We start from the raw sequence: 21214 nt of genomic DNA, 5'->3' as shown, positions 1-21214 counted from the left end.
TTTAAAGCTGAGCACATGCTCTGCTGGACTGGGCCTAACGTGCTGTTAATCTTCTCCACAGTGTTGATTAAACCATTATAAACAAGCAGTAGGAATATCATTACTATTACTAGTGCAACTATTAACTGTCACATATTGTACACCTTGTATATAACACCCTTTGTCCAAAGATACCACATCATTCTATAAGCTGATTAGGAATTACTTCACCCACCACTTAAATGCAGCATTTCTTTGGAGTGTACAATAACGCTGCACAAGAATATGAAACAGAATGTGAAGATCACTTTATCCAGTTGAAACCTACACAAGCAAAACTGGGTGGGCAGAATGTAATCTCCTGGTTGAAATTTAGCCAGATCACCTGGGCCAACACATCCCTGTTATAACTTGAGTTTCTCATCAATCCCAAATCCGCAACTCTGTTGATTTTAATGGAGATTTGTTTAATGTACTTGTCTGAGTTATATTTTCAGTACAAATGTCTAAGAGGCTTATTTGCTGATTTATTTTAAAAAGACTCAAACATTGGCAGATGGGGACTTGAAGGCAGGTGTAGTACCTGAAAATACTTTTATTTGAACTTGACTAGATTTCAACTTGCCCTTGTCCCTTTAAACAAACTCAGGCTCCATCGGAACAATGTGGCAGACAAATTGCAACTGACCAGAAGTGGTGTGCAGACATTTAAACATAGGGACTTTTAGTAATAGTGGATCAAGGTTTCTCAAGGTACATCTGCACTACAATTAAAATCTCATGGCTGGTCCATCCCAGCTGACTTGGGTTCACAGGGCTGAAGTTAAGGGGCTTTTAATTGCAATGTAGACGTTCGGCCCAAGTTCGAGGACCCTGCAAGGTGGGAGGATCGCGGAGCTTGGGCTGCAGCCTGAGCCTGAATGTCTACACCACAATTAAACAGCCCGTTAGCCTCAGCCCCACGAGCCTGAGTCAGCTGGCAGGGGCCAGCCATGGGTGATTGAAGTGTAGATGTATCCTCAGACATCTAGGACTTTAGGGGCTGGATCCAACTCCTATTGAAGTCAATCATAAGATTCTAATTGACTTAAAAGGGAGTTGGATCAAGCTCATATAGACCCATATCACTACAGGGAATGATACCCAGAAGCAAATAGCAAGCCTATGCCACACTGGGTATGTCTGCTCCGCAATCACAGAGGTGACTGCAGTGGCTGGCATACTCGTGCTAGCTTGAATCTAGTTAGCATGGCTAAAAATAACAGTGAAGACACAGCAGGGCAGGCTTCAGCATAGGCTGTACAAGCATCTGGGGACATACTTGCATTGCCAGCCTGCACTGAAGCATCCTGCTACACCTTCGCTGCTCTTTTAGCTGTGCTAGTTAGATTAAAGCAAATGCACGTCTGCCAGCCTGGGCCGCGATCACACCTCTGATTGCAGTGCAGACATACTCACCCGTGGAAATAATCTGCTCCCTCCAACCAATGCCACTATTCAGTTGGGACCTCCACATTCAGCACCTGCTGCATCTTCAAAGATAGCCCCATCTAGGAATCCAAAAGGGAGGTCACGGGGCATGAATAATTACGGCAGGCTGTGCCTGCAAAACTAATGATAGAATTTGATCCCAAGTGCCTGGGAAATTACTTTTTTGTTTGTTTATCATAGATGCCAAGAAAGTTAGGCTCTGATCCTAGTGCTGTGAGATATGTAGAAATAAGATAATGTGGTACAGAGTGAATTGTGTGAAAAGTCATTACGGCCTTGTAAAATGCAGTCTTGTTTTTGTTCTAGTATTGAAGACAAATAAGATAGCGAATAGGCTTATGTATAAACAAATGCAAATGTTTTCCTTTAATGTCTCCAGGATTGCTAGCCATTGTCTGTAACAAAGGTATAAATGATTGCTATGATTGTTTACTAATTGAGAGAGATCCGTCCGGGACAAGGGGCAACCCAGTTTCCTATGACACTCTCTCCCTCTTGTGATCACTAGAGAAAGTAATAAAGTATTTGATTTTGCTGTACCCAAACAAAAAGCGAGAACTTAGTTTTTCTTCGACAGTACACTCTCCAACACAGTTCCCACCTGACAGGGGCGGCTCTACGTTTTTGGCCGCCCCAAGCAGTCATGCGCGGGAGGCGCCCCGGAGCCGCGGGAGCAGCGGACCTCCCGCGGGCATGACTGCAGAGGGACCGCTGGTCCCGCGTGGCTCGGCTGGACCTCCCGCGGCTGCGGACGGTTCGCGGGTCCAGCGGTTCCGCTTGAGCTGCCGCAGTGATGCCTGCGGGAGGTCCAGCCGAGCCGCGGGACGAGCGCCCCCTCCGCAGTCATGCCTGCGGCAGGTCCAGTCGTCCCGGGGCTCCGGTGGACCTCCCGCAGGCATCACTGCGGCAGGTCCGCCGGCCCAGCCTGCCGCCCCCCCCCGGCCGCAGGGGACGCCCCCTAGATTTTGCCGCCCTAGGCACCAGCTTGTTTTGCTGGTGCCTAGAGCCGCCCCTGCCACCTGAGAATGCCGAAGGAGATTTAAAAGGCAGAATTATCTATGTTACTCAGAGTGTATTTTTTATGATGCGTGTTAAAAATGTACAGTATTCTGGTTTAAATTAGTCAAAGATCATGCAAAATGAAACAGCTTTTCATGCTGCTGTCTGAAAAGATCTCTCAGCACAGTCCTTATTAGCTAAAAGTGTAACAAAAAGAATCCAGGTTTGACCTTCATTCAATGGGAAGATCTTCTAACTTCACTGCAGTAGCTTTTGCAGTGAATTTGCAACACACTACACTTCCAGAGCCTGCTGGGAGCTGAGTTCCTCCTGATGCCAGTGGGAGTGCAAGCAGTGGGAGCTGAGGGTCCTCAGGAACTTGCAGGAATGTACCCCATAGCAGAGCACAAATGCTCACAGTTTAAGGGGACATAGGTATTTTATGCATCACAATTTAGTCGTTCTAAAACTGGGGCCATTACACACCTGAGATGTTTAGACACTAATATGTGATGTCTTAACATTTCAGTGAAATATTCCAGGCTACCACAGAGCTGGATTAAGGCAATCCAAGGTCCTAGCCACACCATCACATGGGGTCCCCATGGCTCTGCCTCTACCTGTAGTAAGTGCAGGCCCTGATAAAGGCCCAGTATGAGGCCTGAACTAAAGTAATGGTCAAGACTTTGCTAACATAAAGCAAAGTTAAGCTGTGAGCCAGAGGTAGGCCCTGCTCACAGAAGCTAGCAAGGAAAGGGCTGATGCTGCAAGAAGATACTTACCTAAAAGGTACTGAACATTCACATACTTGCACATTCCACACAGATAATAAAGAACAGGCTGGCCCATCCCAATGACAGGGGCAAAAGGGTAATATGATGGATAGAGTTGTTTTGATCGAACCAACATGTACAAGGTGAGAGGCGGCACCTTAATACGTAGAGAGGTTGAACCTTGCTACGTAGAGGGGTTGCACCTCAATACGTCAGGTGTGATGTGTAACTTGTTTGTATCTGTGTATAAGAATGCATCCCTGGGGCGGTGTCTTTGTCCGGCCTCGGGGGCAGTGGAAAGTCCCGCCACTGACTGAGCCGGGTCCATTGCCAAGAGGCACTTTCTCATAGTATGCCCTGAGTTAGGCTAAGAAACCTACAGGGAACTGCAGTTGTGTCCGAGGTCGCAATAAACCTAGCTGACGTGGCTTTGCATCTTACTGGACTCTGTGGTTATTGGGGGTTCTCGTCGGGTCTGCTGTGTCAGCTATCTGCGCAGAGCTGAGGCAGCACACAGAGGGAACACACGCATGCAGCCGAGTGATATCAACATTGGAGAGAGCAGAGCACCACACCGGTAACAACTCTGACAACACTACCCTGTGGCCCGAGCCCCTCCCAGCAGAAACTCTTTCTTCAGGACCAAGCAGGGTGCAACTGCTTCAGTGGGTGAACTGGGCCATCTGCGCTCTCCTCTTCCTGGCATGAACATAGACTCCTCTGCTAGATGGTGCTGGCAAGCCCCCCGCCCCCCAGAAGAGTGAGTCTTGGAGTTAACACTGCACCGAGAGGGATGGGGCAGTTCAGAGCTCTTGTTTCAGGCTCCCTGCAATCTCAGACAGACAACACTGTGTTGGCTTCACTCAAGTCAGGTTTCCAAGCTTTTCTTCACAACCATCAGGACAAGAGACTTTTTTTTTTTTAAATGAAGGCTCAGATTCTGATATAATCACATGACTCCAGATTGTGGGGCCCTAGGCCCAGACTTGTAGGTCCTAAGCCTGAATCAAGCCTTCGACTGCCAGTCTCGCTACCTGACTGTTGTGTTCCAGTGCACTGGGAGGTGAAATCAGTGCTTTGAGATATGCATAGATCTCATTCCTTCCTGTGTTGCCCCCGCTCTGCTTTTAAAGACTTTTCCATGACTAAGGTAAAGCAAGAACAATGTGGAGCTATATAATGGATCTTACCTGGAGGTGAAATAACAGTGAAAACGAGGCACCAGTTTGAGCCTGAATTGGAGATTGCCAGATTCGTAAAGATAGCCCGTCCATCTCGAACCTCTACTCTGGTGTGCCCTGCACAGCAATACACAAGGACACTGGGAGTTAACAACCTTCTGCTGCACATCACCAAAAGCAAGCTCCCAGGTCTCAAAGAAAACTCAACAGGCCAGATCTTCAACCTTTGCAAATCTGCCCCGCTTCTACGACTTTAACATCGCTACCCCAATATACACTAGCTGAGAGAGTGGCCCCATGATCTCTGACACGAGGAACAGGCCCACGTTGTAAAATTCAGAACCAAGTCTGAGTTGCCCCAGAGTTCAGAGCAGACCAGATCTAGGGTTATGGCTTAGCTCACTATCGAGATAGGGCCGACCTATGAAGCTCCATTTCAGGGAGACAGGAAGTATGGGCCATTGATTAAGGTGTGAGGCTGGGACCAGGGAGACCTGAATTCAATGTCTTGCTTTACTGCAGACTTCCTGTGTGACCTTGGAAAAGTCACTTAGTTCCCCATCTATAAAATGGGGACAACTGCACTGCCCTGCTTTGCAAGAATGGTATAAAAATAAATCCACTAAAGACAATGAGGTACTTCGGTAGTGGGGGACAGATAAGTACCTCATTTTCCCAGAACTGGGGGCTGCTTGTAGGCAATGATTTGACTGGATCCAGCTCTAGCGTTAACAGATCTGAATCTGAGAAGAATGACGCCACGGGCACTGGAGTTCAGGGGATTTTCAGTGGGATGTTGATTGTTATCCAAGCCAAAGAGACAACCTCCAAGAAGCAGCAACAGTTTATTGTTTTAACCCAGAGGTGGGCAAACTACAGCCTGCGGGCCACATCTGGCCTGCGGGACCGTCCTGCCCGGCCCCTGAGCTACTGGCCTGGGAAGTAGCCCCCGGCCCTCCCCCACTATTCCCTCTTCCCTGCAGCCTCAGCTTACTGCGCTGCTGCCGGCGCAATGCTCTGGGCGGCGGGGCTGTGAGCTCCTGGGGCAGCACAGATGCAGAGCCCGGCCTGACCCGGTCTCTGTGCTGCGTGGTGGCGGCGGTGGCGTGGCTCAGCTCCAACTGGGTGGCGTGGCTGTAGCGCCACCAGCGCTCCAGGCAGCGCGGTAAGGGGCACAGAGCAGTGGGGGGTGGATAGAGGGCAGGGGAGTTCGGGGTGTTGGTCAGGGGGCAGGGGTGTGGATAGGGGGCGGGGCGGTCAGGGGAGGTACAGCGGGTAGAATGGGGGCAGGAGTCCCAGTGGGGGGCAGTCAGGAAGGTGTGGGGGTTGGATGGGGTGGCAGGGGGCCTTCAGGGGACAGGGAGTGGGGTGTATGTGGATGGGGTAGGGTCCCGGGGGGGCCATCAGGGAACGGGGGGGCCAAGAGTCTGAGGGGGGCAGATAGGAGGTGGGAGCTGGGCCACGACGCCCTCCCCTAACTGGCCCACCAAACAATTTATGAAACCTGATGTGGCCCTCAGGCCAAAAAGTTTGCCCACCCGTTTTAACCCCTTTCTTGCTCCAGCCTCTCAGCTGTACCGGACAGATGGGGAAACTCTATAGGTCTGTTTTGCCCTACCTGCAGGGTAAGTGAGTGGTATACAACTCTCTTGAGTGGTACACAACTTTGAGTTAAGGGGGGGATTTCTGATGTGCAAAAAACCAACAGCGTAAGCTAATTCATTCATCCAGACAGCTGCAACAACCACTGGGGCAGAACATTCCTTCGATTTTCTGCAGTACATTTTGGCCAGAAAACTAGTTGCACATAACTAGTGTAGCATGGAAGACAGCCCTTTGCACACAGGTTATTAAACAGTCATCAGATGGCAGTGGCTTTTGATTATTCCAAGTACTGCCTTCCTTTCAAAAGCCTTGGAATGACTCAGGCCATGAAGTTTCAATGGGATGGTTGTCATATGATCAAATAAACAAGTGGATCTGTCTCAGCTAGAAACTTGTAAGACAAAAAAATCTCTGTGAAATGTTTTAAGATTAAACGTGAGGCCTTGATTCTCCTGAGGCCTTGCACCTTTCTTTGTCATTTACAACTATGCAATATGGGTGTCCAGTCTGACCCAGTAAGGTTTTACCCCCAAATTTGCATTCACTATTTTGATTTCTATCTCAGCGGGGTCATTTAAAAGATACCCTTGATACTGCAACAGGCTAGCTCCATTTTATTTTCAGAGTCTTTGAGTACCAGCCAAATCTTGGGCTATATGCAATGCTAGCCAAGTCTTGAGCTTCATGCAGGCTCCTGGAATGAAAGTGGCAGTGTTCTGGAAGACTGACAAACTTTCTAAATATTGCTTCAGGTGAGGGTTAGAAATCAGAATTTCCTTAGGATGCTCGACTCAGATCCGAGATCACAAATGAAAACCCACTTACTTGCTGAAAGCCTACATACAATAAGTCCTTTCTTTATGAAACAAAGTCATCACACCTATAATGCACTTGTATAACCATATGACAACACAATATACCAGGTGAAGGTGCCTTGTTTGTCTACTTCTGGACATTCTGCTACTCTGGGGATGGGGACAGGGACAGATCTTTACAACCATCTCTTGGCAAGGCCAGCTCTACAGTTTTCACCGCCCCAAACAGCGCGCCGAATTGCTGCCACAGACGGCGGGGGCAGTCCGTGTGCCCTTAGGGTGGCAGGCGCGTTTCCGCGGTGGTGGCAATTCGGCGGCAGCTTCTATGTTTAGCTGAAGCCGCCGCGGACAGCTAAACATAGAAGCTGCTGCCGAATTGCCACCACCGCGGAAACGCGCCTGCCACCCTAAGGGCACACGGACTGCCCCCGCCGTCCGCGGCGGCAATTCGGTGCGCTGCTTGGGGGCAAAACAACAGGGACTGCCGCCCCTTGCAGATTGCCGCCCCAAGCACCAGCTTCGAATGCTGGTGCCTGGAGCTGGCCCTGTCTCTTGGATTCACCTTCAACAGGAGAGTTCATGCACACCACAAATTCAAAGTATTGTTAACGGGATGCAGGAAGGTTTTAAATTATGGGCCAGATTAGATCCCCTTTCTCCCACTTAGTCATTCATACTTCACAACACAAGTAGCCCAGCAGACTTCAATGGAATTATTCATGATTCAAAGTACTATTCAGCATGAACAAGGGATTCATAGTCTGGGCTTCAGCTAGTAAGAATCCTAATTCTAGTAATGTACACTTGTCAAGTATCAGGGGTCTCAGACTTAAGCATTTCAGGTACATAATGCAGGCAAAACCCAGCACCAGAGCTGCCCACCTCACTTAACAGGACTTCATTGTTAATGAATTGCCAATGTCCCAGCAGCAAAAAAGGTTATTGAAATGGTACAATCACTGGTGAGAAGATAAACTTGGCAAGGGTTGTTGAATAGTGAGGGTCTGATCCAGCTCAGGGAGGTGGCAGAATGTTGGGTGTGGAAAAAGAAGATGAAAAGCAGTGGGAGTGCTGGGCGACTGCTGCCTAGTAATCTTGGACAAGTCACCTCTCCTCTCGGTGGCTGTTTCCCCAGCTACCCACTGTCTGTCCTGTTCACTTAGATTGCCGGCTTTATGCAGGAGGAACTGTCTCATCATCTGTGTATAGCACAATGGAGCCCAGATCTCAGCTGAGGACTCTAGCTGACACTGTAATATAAATGCTAATAATTAGTAAATTAATCAGTGAATAGTCCCAATAATTTCAATAAGAATCTGGATCTTAACCTAGCAGTGTGGATTTCCCTCATTACCAGTGTCAGTTCTGGCCCTTCTATTTATCTAGGTATTTATACGGCCCTCATGACCACACTATCTGCCTTGACTATCCATAGCGTTTTTGACTCTACTATTTAGCTCACTGTAACAACAGTTTTAGAGAGGATCCTTTTAGCTGCATTCTAATGTTTTACAATTGCCATTCTGAGTCTATGATGAAGCCTAGAGTACTGTACTGTACTTTTCAACAGAGACTATCTCAGCTTTCGGGCACATATGCTTCAAATCTCAGAATATTATAGATATATATATATGGAAGTCTTCACAAAGATCTCTCAGGCAAGCTGGTATTTAACACACAAGCAAGCTAATTTGGAGCTAAACTACTTTCCATGAGGCAGTTTGACTGCTGTCAGATGAAGCAGGCTCAATGCGCTAGACGGATACATTTCGATTAAATGCTGCTTTCATATGCTTCAAAAGACGAGCGCAATAAGGACGTTTGTCAAAGGAAAAACTGCAGCAAACTATTACATGCAGAACATCTGTACAGCACAATTCATTCTTTGCTGGAGTTTATTGACTATTAATTTGATGCATGTATCTTTTAAAGAATGTAAAGTGCATTTCTTTTCGGTGACTATTCTTTATTTGAGTCTTTTACTTCCATTTGTTTTTAATTTCTCTCTTTTTTTCCATCACGATTTATTTAGTTTCAAGTTGCAAAATGGAGAGGGAAAAAAAGTTGTTCTTTCCAAACAAACTGCAGATTTTTATAAAGTTTATTCAAAAGTCATGTGAAAGAGAGAAGTGTGACACAGGGGATCTGAGGATTTCACTTCTAGGTTGTTGGTTTCCATCCAGCCTATATCGGTAGTGACTGAAACTTGCCGTCATCTGGCGGTTGTTCTGTGGACAAGCGTCCACCTGACAAAACCAACCCCACCACTGACACTGCGGTTCATATCCTCAGCTGCTGTAAACAGCCATAACAACTTTGATTTCCATGGCGCTAAGCCAAACTGAGGAAATGGCCAGGCTTTTGACAGTCTCAGCAGGTAGGCCAAGAAATTAATAGATTCATAGATTTTTTTAAGGTCCAAATGGATCATTGTGATCATCCATTACCATTTTTGTATATAGCACAGGCCACAGAATTTCACCCAGTGATCCTAGCACCTAGCCCAATAACTGGTGGCTGAACTAGATCTTGGAAACTGTCTGCCCCTTACACTTTCCTGGAAATGGTCTTGCCAAGTCGAAGTTAAGGCACATTCAACCTGATTGTAAACCCAAAACTTTCCCATGGTAGGAACCCTGACTTTTCACCGGCGACGTTGCTGGTTTGCCTTTTGAACTTGAGCTGGGAAAAAGGCAGTTTCAGCCAAGCTGAACAGAAAAGTCAAAATGTTTTATTTTAACCAGACTCCATTTTTTCTGACTTTTCCATTTGCTGAAATTGTGTGACAGATTTCATTTTTGACTCAGAAATGATTTTCTTTTCATTTTTTTCAGAATGGTCAGAGAACCAAAAAAAAAAATCCATTTGCCCAGCTCTATTTTGAACCTCGCTTAGCTCAGGAAGTGAAGCTAGCATGGTCAATTTTATGCTGTGTTTATAAGCAGCTTCTCTTTCATGGTTTCATGTACCACACTGTGATGTCTGGGTTTCCAACTCAGCACAGTACTTAAGCTGGGGCCTAAATGTGAGCATGTGAGTAGTGAACCTTAATAAGCTCAAAGGGAATATTCACTTAAAGTTAAACACGTGTTTCCGTATTTTGCTAAATCAGGGCCAGAAGGGGAATGTTTAAATCTCCCACTAAAACATTTCCTCACTGGAATATACTACATTAAAAACAAAAACAGGTAGATATTTCTATTTATATTAGGTCAAATACTCTGCTGGTATAAAAGCAATGTAGCTTCACTGACTTCATGCCAACTAACACCAGCCTAGCACTGGGCTATATAGATTTATAATTCTCCATCCGTTCTCTTTTTTCCCCCCAGGAGCTATATTTTGGGTCTTCTCTACGGGACAGTGTCTCTAAGTTGACAGTGCATGGAAACACATTCTTAAGCCATTTTTCTCCTAACACCCATGTAAGCAGCCCATCACACTTCTTCAAACCCAGCCTTCAATTTTTAGCCCAATGATGAGCCTTCCAACTGAGTCTTTCTTCAAAAGAAACTCCTCAAATTATAACCACCACTTCTAGTGGATGCTTCTGCCATAGCATATCCAAAACATATCCAAACCTTTCAACACAGCCTCCGAAGAGCTCTTGAGGCAGGCTGTCATGACCCATGGCTCTGAGGGCAGACCTAATGTCTCAACTCTCCGACCCTGCGAAGAAGAAAAGAAAGCAATAAAAGGTTTGTTCATTTTTTTTTCCAGAGAAATGGGAATCCTTTTATTTCTAAGGCAACGTTCATCTATTAATCCCTAGCAGCAAGAACTGCATGTATTTACATACTATGTGTTACAAATTGCATCATACAAAGCATTGTATTTACTACAGATGAGCCTAAATCTAGAGTTGCCAACTCTCACTGTTTTATTGTGAGTCTTGCATTATTTGGTGCTTCCCATAAAGCCTCAGTTTCTAAATGAATGTAATTGGAAGAAAATCTCAGCTTTAATTTTTAAAAAAGTATATTTCTAGCTTTCCTGGTTACAGGGAAAAAACTAAAAAATGTGAACCCTAAAGACTACGACACCATAAAGCAAATAAAAATCACCCCAAATATTGTTTTTTAAAAGGTCATGATTTTAAGTCTAAGCTCATGATTTTGGGGAGCCCAACTCACAATTTTTGAATGCCTGGGGATGGCAATGCTGTAAACCACAGAGTCCAGTTCTGGATCCAGACACAAACTTCCCCCAGAACTGATTGGATTTGGTATCACAGTTCAGGACACACCTGATCTGCAAAGTTCATATCCAGGTTTATGTAGATATTTGCCTATGATTTTCCCAAGTCAGGGTAAAGGGGACTGATTCATAGTAGACGCTAACTGCAAAGTAGCAACAGGAAAACAGGGAGAGGAGGGATCCCAGTTAATCCCAACATACAATTCAGTGTTGCCAACTCTAGTGATTTTATCATGAGGCCCACAATATTTCATGTGGAGTTTTTTATGCCCCAGCTTGAGGGATCAAGAGATTGCATGAGCATCTCAGCTTCAAAGAAGGAATGTTTTAGTCCTCATAGCTGAGAAGAAAACATCACCTGAATATATCCCAAAGAAAAAGAACCCAACATTTATTATTAAAAAATAAATCATGCATTTCTAAGCCAATCCGATGAGTTTCAAATGCTTGGGGTTGACAATACTGCACAGAATTAATAGACTCATACTCCTGCAGGGAGGCAAATCACTACCTGTTTATCCAAAAAAATAATTTGTGGCTGAACAGGAAGCTCTTGCTCCATTTCTCCATCAGAGGGCTGTACCAAGACAGAGATATTATAGGGCCTCACATACAGGCAACCTCCAGGAGTTAGACTGCTTCCGTTTCTTCCTCATGCAAAGCAATGTGGGGAAAAAATCAGCATATTATTAAGGATGATTTTAAAACACCTGATTCTAACCCCTGAGCATTCCCTAGATACCCCCTCTAACTAGACATTGCTCTCCATTCGCAGAACTTCATGCTGTTTTCAGTCCAGGTGGAATGCTCAGTGGTTCACATCAATTTGAATTAACATTGCTGGTAAGATGTAATAAGACACTGTATCAATTTCCCAATAAGTTTCTTTAATATTACAGTAGGACTTTGAGACTCCAGGTGAGAGCAGGGCTCCACTGTGCAAGGTACTGCCTATACCCATAGTAAGAAACTGTCCCTACCCCAAAGAGATTACAATGTAAACAAAGGATTCCCAATGTATCATCCTTACTTTACAGATGGTGAACTGAGGCACACAAAAATTAATTGATTTGTCCCAGGTTCACGCAAAAGTGTGCAACTGAGGTAGGAATCAAACCCATAAGGCACTCAGCTGTGATTCAGGACCCCCGCGTTCTGTCCCAGTTCTACCACAGGCCTGCTGAGGGACTTGGGGCAAGTAACTTCATGTCTCTGTGCCACTGCTTTCCCTAGCAGTAAGATGGGCCTACTGATGCTGACCTCCTTTGTAAAGTGCATTGAGATCTAGGACTGAAATCTCTAGATATTATCTCCTGAGTCCCAGTCCACTGCCTTAACCATAAGACCATCCTTCCTGCATATTCAAAAACATGGATTCTACAAAAATCATCCTGACCGGCAAGATGCATTCCATTGAATATCCCCGAGGTCTTCTAAAAAGACACTTGCCTTCTCCAGCATAAGGACAATATGTAAGGCTGCAGATCTGTATTGCATTCCTTTATCCAGAGACAAGGTGGATGAGGTAAGATCTTTTATGGACCGATTTCTGTTGGTGAAAGAGACAAGCTTACTAGCTTAGACAAAGTTCTTCTGTGTAAGTTTGTCTCTTTCACCAAGAAAAGTTGGTCCAATAAAAAATTTTACCTCATCCACCCTGTCTCTCTAATATCCTGGGTCCAACACGGCGACAACTAAACTGCACATTCCTTTCTCCAGTGATTTTGTGCTTCTGTCACTTGTATCAAGGTATGTTAATGTGCAGAGATACACAGACGCCTCTTTAAAAAGCCATTGGTATTCCAAGAGTGAAATTTAAATTCAAACATCCTGAGAGAAGGCTTTTGCAGCTGAATAAAGAAACAACACTTTATTCTGAGCCCATATCATTTCATTCCCTTCTCAATGCTTCATGTCATTTAGCATCTTCTTTTTACATACATATATACTTCTAATCTACCATTGCGGAGAAGGGAGGCGACTGGGGGGTTGACATTGTCTTGCAATGAAAGTAGGAAAGCTATTCATTCAACTCTCTCGTGTTTGCTTAAAGGTGGTTACAAACAAAAGATTTATTGAGGACCAATTCGCTTTGGTTTAACTCAATTTCTTCAGACTGTGTCTTTGCATTACAAAGCAGAGCTCCCCTGGGCAAACTGCACTGCAGCTTAATGCAAAGATTGGGCCTAGCCACAAAGCTACTAATAGTGGGCAAAGTTTTCAGAGGCAGTGGCAAGTGGTAGCCTGATGCATCGGGCCTCAGACACCTGGATGCTATTCTTGGCACTGACCTGCTGTATAATCTTGGGCAAATCATCCTCTGTGCCTCCATTTCCCTTCCAACCCTTTATCGTTTTTTCTTGGACGTTCTGTGTGGCAGGGACCATCTCTAACTATGTGTATATACAATGCCTTGCACAATGGGGTCCCGATCTCAGTTGGGACACTACTATACTGGATCATAATTACGATTTTGGTGGCCCACACTGAGATACTTCACAGGGGACTGATTTTCAGAGGGTGGGTGCTCAGCACATTCTGAAACCAGGCCCCTTTAATAAGCCCCCAAGCTGGGTAGCCAGCAATTGACAAGCTACTCGTAAACACTAGTGACTTTTAGAACTGGGTGAGGGGCAGGGTGGTGTCTAGAGGACAGCATACTGGTTGGAGAGTCAGGACAAGTAATGGCAAAGCTTTTCTAGTTTCAAGGAACAGCCTCCCAAAACGTAGTGTTGGGAAGCAGCCATTGACACTTCCTGATGGCAGTAACGTTCCTTCTGTAGATTCATTATTAGGAAAAAAAAATCACCCATAGCTGTTTTAAAAAAATATGGGTGGGTGATTAGGACCCAAACAACTCAGCAGAGATTGACATTTATATGCAGTGTGCTCAACCCTGTTTCTTGCTGGGCTGGGGCCATGAGTATGTGGCACAATGAATTTACATTCCTGGGAGGGAATGTCAGTATCTAGGACAGGAGGACAGCAGCCTGCTGATCTGTGCCAGAAGGAAAATAGGCTCACCAGCCATTCCTCTGCATCCCTTCCTCATGGGGGAGGAGGCTAGCCTGCTGCTCCATACAAACTCCTACCAGTGGTGGAGAGGGCAAAGCTGCCTCTCCCCCCAGTCTGATCAGTGCTAAGGGGAGAGCATGTTTTCCTGTCACTCCCGTGAAGCCCAGTGCTGGCAGGGAAGCGGGTTGGTTTGGCATTCCCTGCTGACAAGGCTCAACCGGAAAGCAGGTTAACCTGTCAGTCCCCTGAAGATCTCCACGGGGTGCATGGGTATGATGGCTCTGCCCATGAAGTCCTGGCCAGTGGAGAAGCCCATACCAGATTCTGAAAGGTATTACTCCACAGGGAGTGGTAGCACAGAACGTACTGAGGCCCATCGGAGAGCAGATGTCTCTTACGCAGGAGCAGCGAACTTGTGTAGCAGAAGGAAACTGGACTAAGCGGGGCACCTAGAAGGAGGCATCATAAGAACTGAGGTGGTAAAGAGAGAAACTGGGCTGCACTGACAGAAGGAAATTCAGATATTCTCGTAGTCACTGATCCGGCACCACTGAAGTTAAAATGAGTTTGCAATTGACTTCAAGGGGGGAAAAGACCAGATCCAAAGCTTACTGAAATCAATGGGCATTTTTCAATGGACTACGATGGGCTTTGGATCAGGCCCAGGGGCAGGGAAGGCAGGAGAGGAAATTAAGAAGCATTCAGAAGTAACAGAGGAGATGGGGAAGCATTTGAGAGATCAGTGATTTGTGGGGTGCAGTACATGTGGAACCCTAGTGTTTTCTATTGGGAGTGAAACAACTGCTGGTGTGGGGAAAGGACATGGATGGGGAAGGAGGTGCATAATTAGGGTTGCCAGTTTTGGATGGATGTATTCCTGAAGGTCTCATCATATGACATATGATTAATCTTTAATTCCTGGAAGCTCCAGGACAATCTTGGAGGGTTGGCAACCCTATGCATAACAAAGGCAGGAGGAAACATGCAGACTACTGATTACTCCTGATTCAGAGTCACATAATATGGCTCATATCATTCAGCAACAATGACGGGACGGCGGTCGTGTGGGCTCTCAGAGCAGCGTAGGAGCAAGATAGGACCCCTCCCTAGTACACGGGTGCAGCCCATCAAGACAATGAAAAAGCTACCTTCCTAGCCTAACACACATACAGCACAAAGCTGAAGAAAGAAATTCAGCTTGGAAGCAGGCTTCAGCTTTAAGTTTCTTTGGTTTTGTTGGCAACAAAGCAAAAGAGGTCTTTAAAAATAACATCAATAATGTCCCTTTACAAAGGCTGGGCAGTTGATTGGAGTGTGGTGTAGTGGTCTGAACATGACCCTGGAAGCCAAGTATTCTGACTTGCCTTCCTCTTTGACTTAGGGCAAGTCACTTAGGCCAGACTTCTAAAACTTGGGCCTTTCGATCCATACGCTAATTCTGCAGGGAGCACATGCTGACAGTGAGCTTTGAAAGAAGCCATGTGTCCCATGCCCTGGAGGTTAGCGTCTCTGAGGGCAGGGAGCTAAGCAGAGGAGATATAATAGTTCAGGGCACTAAAGAGGAGGGGCAGGATGACAGTGTGAATTGGGATAAACAAACAAGTGACTCCATTATCCTTTCTGAACCAAACTGGACTAGAAAAAGCAACTCCAATGATTAATTGTTTTGGGTTTCTCTTCTTCAAAAGCAATGGAAACCTTCTGTTAAAAACTGGGCATTTGGGGGCAATCCAGTGTATTAGAAAGGATTGGGCAAGGGAGACAGATTCAAGACCATGGATTAACTTGTGGTTCCCTGCCTTTTCAGGCAATTTATTGTTCTACAAATAAATATAAAATGGCCCCTGAAGACCCCAATTAACATCTCTGCCCTATCGTGCTGGGTGTTGTACATACACATTGTCAGAGACAATCCAAGCCTATGATCTAAACAGATGAAGGAAGTATATTACCCTTGTTTTACAACTAGACCAAAGTCACATACATAAGAAGCCTGTTTCAAAGCCAGTGTCTTCTAAACCCAGATCTTCTAAACCCCAGACCATAAGGCCAGCCTTCCCCTCTTGTCCAAGTGTTCCCAGTTGACCATCATGAGCCCCTAGCTGTACCGAGGACTGGAGGAGCGCAGCTCCCCATCGCAGCTGAACATATGCAAACCTGAGTGGTAAGCAGACAGCAGCAGTGCTGCAGGACTCAGCAGAGTGGCTCATTATGGTGGAGTTAGGAGTTTTTCAGTGCCATGTGTTCTGTAGCAAAAAGAGCACTGCTTTTTTTAAAACAGGCACTCAGTGTTACTCAGTGGCATGCACCCTGCAGAGCAGGTAGGAGCTGAATGTTTCAAAACTGTAGGGAGCGGAGTTTAGAGTGCCAGTAACAAACATCCTGAAAGCTCCCTGGTCACATCCATTATTAACTGAGAACCAGCAGAAGTACCTGTACTCATCATGCTGCCTACTAGTGGCTAGGAACTAAGCCAAGCTTCTTCCCTAACACACTCCTCAAGTTTACTGTTGGAGGAACATCTTTTATTAAATGTAAACAGCCTCCCGCCGAAGGTCAGAGTCTTGCTGCTGCAGCGTATCCCAAGGTAATACCACTTTAAGCTCCATATAAACTCTTAAACAGTTTCTATCCTAAAACCAGACCGTAGGTGGTACAGTTTTTTACGATATGTTATAATAGTGCAATAAATCTGTTAGCTTAAAATCGAATCTCCGTGGCCTTTTAGAGAAATCATCATTAAATGCAAGGCCCTGTTAATGATGCCATCCCCGTGAAATTGTTTAATCTGCTAGGGGGGTGAAAGGTCACCAAATGAATTTTTTATAATACATCAACTTGACACGCAATAGGGAAAACTGTAATAGATAAAAGCTAAGGAAAAGGGCACTGTCTTCCTCTGATAGGTCAATAGCAGCCAAGAGAGTCACTCATCCACTTTTCCTTCACTACTGTGCGCCTTTTCCATTTAATATGGACACCCAATTAATACCTCAGCACCATAGACAACCTCATTTTAGGTGAATTATAGCAATTTCTTCCCCCTTCTCCGAAATGAAAGTGATCACAATACATCATAGCATTGTGCGAATTAACGTTAATTGATTCGCGTTACCAAGCATTGATGGGCCACTTCTATAACTTGGGCCTTATTGGGAGCTGGAAGGGATGGAGGGAAGATTAGATTGCACCGTCCGTTGCTTTGACGACGGCAGTCACCTGACGCCTTGTTAGACAGTTGTAAGGTTCTATTGCAGGCCCCAGTGGGGTCGTCAGTAAACTGGAGTGATGTCCAAACATCATTACACGCTGCTCCGATATTAAAGCAAAGGGATTAGCACCTTATTGCAAGCAACCTGGATTTGTCATTGTGCTGTCGTTATCCAATTTCCAGCTGATAATGTGACTGTGGCCTGCAGGCGTGAAGTCCTACAGCCAAGCTAGGGCATACAGAAAAGGAACCCAAGTGCCCAGCACCCAAAAACATTTAACCCCTGACTCGCCAGCTTTCTACCAACGAGGCATGTGGGGGAAACAAAATTAATGGTGCATTAAGCAATGCTCAAAACAAACTGAAATGGGGAAGCTACACTATTTAGGGCCTGAATCTTCCCTCACTCACACCGATTTGACTAGTCTCACTGCATGGAAATGAACGGTTCAAAATGGGAGCAACTCCAATGTAAAGGAGGAGAAAATCGGCCCCTCTGAGCTGAGGCTGTCATGATGTCCCCACTTAGCTCGGCTGTATGCAGGTGGGGACTGCAGCACAGGGAGATCATTGTACAAGTAGCCATGAGAATCAGCAGTGACACTCCCTTCATTGCCAAAAGCTACAACATTTCCCATTCCTTGTTAAAGGGGTGTGCAGCTTATGTAAAATAGGTGATAGAAGAAGACCGATCGATCGCCTTTCAGCTATATTAGAGAAGTGACGTGGTTTTAATCACCTGTGGTTTAATCCCTGAGCACGAGTGGCATTCAGAGCTCCTAAAGGAGTTGCTTTTTGCTTCTCAGGATCAGGCCCATTCACTTTAAAATGAGAGTTAGTAACAGACACCCCCCCCAACTCTCCCCCTGTTTGAGGAGCTGTACTGGTGTCATCAACTATCAGACTGCAGCTTGATTTACCTCATATCCCCCCAATGGAGCTATAACCCCAATTTTCCCCATACAGATCGGCCTGGTGTTATCTGTGAGATGAAACTGACCCTCCCTCTCCTAGCTCCTGCCCATCCACTCCACCCCTCCCCCTTACCTTCTCCTCCTCCGCTTGCTCTGCTGCCACCCTTCTGTTCCAGCTCTCTTATTCCCTTCTCTCCCTTTCTTTCCCCTTCCCACCCTCACCCTAGCAGCTGAACTGGAATCAGCGGGCTCCTGGAGAGCTATTGCCTTAGCAGCTGCTGTTTCAGCAGCAGTTGCAGCAGGGGTAGGACTTTAATTCTCATCACCTGACTCCTGTAATTCACAGGTGTCACCCTGGAGTGTGATCAGTGCATTTCCATAGCTGCCAGGCATGGTATGACACTCTGAGTAAGGAGGGCTTTTTAGATAGGTTTACTATGTACAGTAGATATTAAACAGAGGGTAGCTTCAAATAAGGCTCAGTTTGAAGACGGCTCAGGGGATTGGTAATGGGCAAAAGAGCCTTTAACTCCTAAGTCACTGGAATGAATCCAGGAACGGTGGGAGGGAAATCTACAGAATAGAGATAATGGGACTTCAAGAAGGCAGACTTAGGCACACTCAGAGCATTGGTAGGCAAGATCCCATGGGAAGCAAGTCTAGGGGGAAAAACGAGTTCAGGAGAGTTTGTAGTGTTTTAAAGAGACATTATTAAGGGCACATGAGCAACCTATCCCAATGCACAGAAAGATAGGAAGTATGGTAAGAGACCATGGCTTAACCAGGAGAACTTCAACTACCTGAAACTCAAAAACAAGTCATACAAAGAGTGGAACGAGGTCAAATTATGAAGGATGAATGAAAAATAAAAACAAAAAATAAACCCCACAAGCATGTAGAGACATAATTAGAAAGGCCTAGGCACAAAATGAGATTAAACCAGCAAGGGCCCTAAAGGGTACCAAGAAAACAGCAATGAAATAGCCCTGCTGCCTGAGCCTCTTGACCACGAGTCAGCTGGCCCAGTCCAGCCATGGGTTTTTCTGTGCCGTGTAGACATACACTTTGGGTATGGCTACACTTACGAGTTGCAGCGCTGGTCATCCAGCTGTGTAGGAACAGCACTGGTGTGTGGCCACACTCACAGCTACCAGCACTGGTGTGTGGCCACATTTGCAGCACTGTTGGGAGTGATGCATTATGGGCAGCTATCCCAGCGTTCAAGTGGCAGCAACGTGCTTTTCAAAAGAGGGGGGGTGGGGCGGGGCATAGTGTGACAGGGAGCGTGGGGAGAGAGAGAGAGTGGATTTTTGGAGCCAACACTGTGTGTTAGCTTCCTGCCTTGAAAAAATCAGAAAATGTTTCCGACCCCTTAGTCTTAACTCTTAATTGCAAACAGCCTGCATCTTCTCTGTCAAGCATACACTCACTCCCTGCCTGCCTCATTCACAGGGGTTCTCTCATTTGATTGATCACAGCAAACAGGAGCTGTGTTGGTTTTTTAGATAAGCAGCTCCGGTAGCAACGAGCCGGAGCTCCGAGTTCACAACAAAACAAAGAGAGGCTGCATAACAAAACAAAGAGAGTAATTTAGTTAAAAGCATTCTGGGATATCTGCTAATACCCTGGAGGCCAATAACAGCGCTGGTGTGTGTCCACACTTGATGAGCAGCGCTGGAACACCAGTGCTGCAATGCTTATTCCCCATGCAGACCCAGGTGTACGGCCAGCGCTGCAGCCAGGGAGTTGCAGCGCTGGATGTGCCCTGCAGGTGTGGCCACTTACTAATTGCAGCGCTGGAAAGCCTCCACCAGCGCTGCAAATCTCAAGTGTAGCCATACCCTTAGTGAACTCCTGGAGAACAGAAGAGCTCCCAGAGGACTGGACAAGGGCAAGCATAGCACCTATCTATACAAAGGAGAATAAGGACAACCCATGGAATTACAGACCAGTCAAATTAACATTGGTATCCGGAAATATAACGGAGCAAATAATCAAACAATCAATTTGTAAGCACCTAGAAGATAAGAAGAAACAGTCAACATGGATTTGTCAAGAACAAATCATGTCAAACCAACGTAAGATCTTTCTTTGACAGGGTAACAAGCTTTGTGGATAGGGGAGAAGCAATAGCCATGATATAGTTCGACTTTAGTAAGATGCTGTGTCACATGACCTTCTTGTAAGCAAACTAGGGAAATATAGCCTAGATGAACCTACCAGAAGGAGGGTGAAAAGGGGTTGGAAAACCATACCCAGAGGGTAGTTATCAATGGTTCACAGTCAAGCTGGAAGGACATATTGCAGGAGTCGGCAACCTTCAGCACGCAGCCAGTCAGGGTAATCTGTTGGCGGGCTGCAAGACATTTTGTTTACGTTGACTCTTCGCAGGCACGGCCCCTCCGCAGCTCCCAGTGGCCACGGTTCACCATTCCTGAAGCTCTCATTGGCTTCCCGCAGGTCCTATTGCTGGGAACAGTGAACCAGAGCCACTGGGAGCTGCGGGCGGCCATGCCTGTGGAAAGTCAACTAAACAAAATGTCTCATGGCCCACCAGTGGATTACCTTGATGGACTGCTTGCCCAAGGTTGCCAACCCCATGCATATTGAGTGGGGGCCCGCAGGGGATTGTCGTGGGTCTGGTTCTTTTTAATAGCTTTAGATATGATCTGAGTAGTGGCATAAAGAGTACACTTACAAAGTTTGTGGAAGATACCAAGTTGGGAGGGGTTGCAAGCACTTTGGAGGACAGGATTAGAATTCAAAATGATCTGGACAAACTGGAGAAATAGGATGAAATTCAGTAAGGGCAAATGCAAAGTACTCCACTTCGGAAGGAATAATCAATTACACAAATATAAAATGGGAAATAAGTGCCTAGAAAGGAGTACTGCAGAAAAGGATCTGGGGCTTATAGTGGATCACAAACTATGAGTCAACAATGTAATACTGTCACCAAAAAAGTGAACATAATTCTAGGATATATTAGCAGGAATGCTGTAATCGAGACATGAGAGGTACTGTAATTCTTCTA

General features: G+C 45.9%; 1 protein-coding gene across 1 annotated transcript in view; it reads right to left on the bottom strand.

Moving 5' to 3' along the window:
- The window catches only part of PKHD1 (PKHD1 ciliary IPT domain containing fibrocystin/polyductin), a 367689-nt gene that overhangs the window by 14021 nt on the left and 332454 nt on the right, over window positions 1–21214 (bottom strand). The window contains exons 61-63 of the mRNA XM_045008841.1: window positions 11552–11687; window positions 10425–10512; window positions 4433–4540 (exon numbers count right to left, since the gene is read on the bottom strand). Of these exons, the coding sequence (XP_044864776.1) occupies window positions 4433–4540; window positions 10425–10512; window positions 11552–11687 (332 nt within the window). The remainder of the gene's footprint in view (window positions 1–4432; window positions 4541–10424; window positions 10513–11551; window positions 11688–21214) is intronic.

The sequence above is a fragment of the Mauremys mutica genome, chromosome 3, assembly GCF_020497125.1.
Source record: "Mauremys mutica isolate MM-2020 ecotype Southern chromosome 3, ASM2049712v1, whole genome shotgun sequence".
NCBI classification, from domain to species: domain Eukaryota; kingdom Metazoa; phylum Chordata; order Testudines; family Geoemydidae; genus Mauremys; species Mauremys mutica.
The sequence above is the reverse complement of the archived record's forward strand: the minus strand, read 5'-3'. Positions and strand labels throughout refer to the sequence as shown.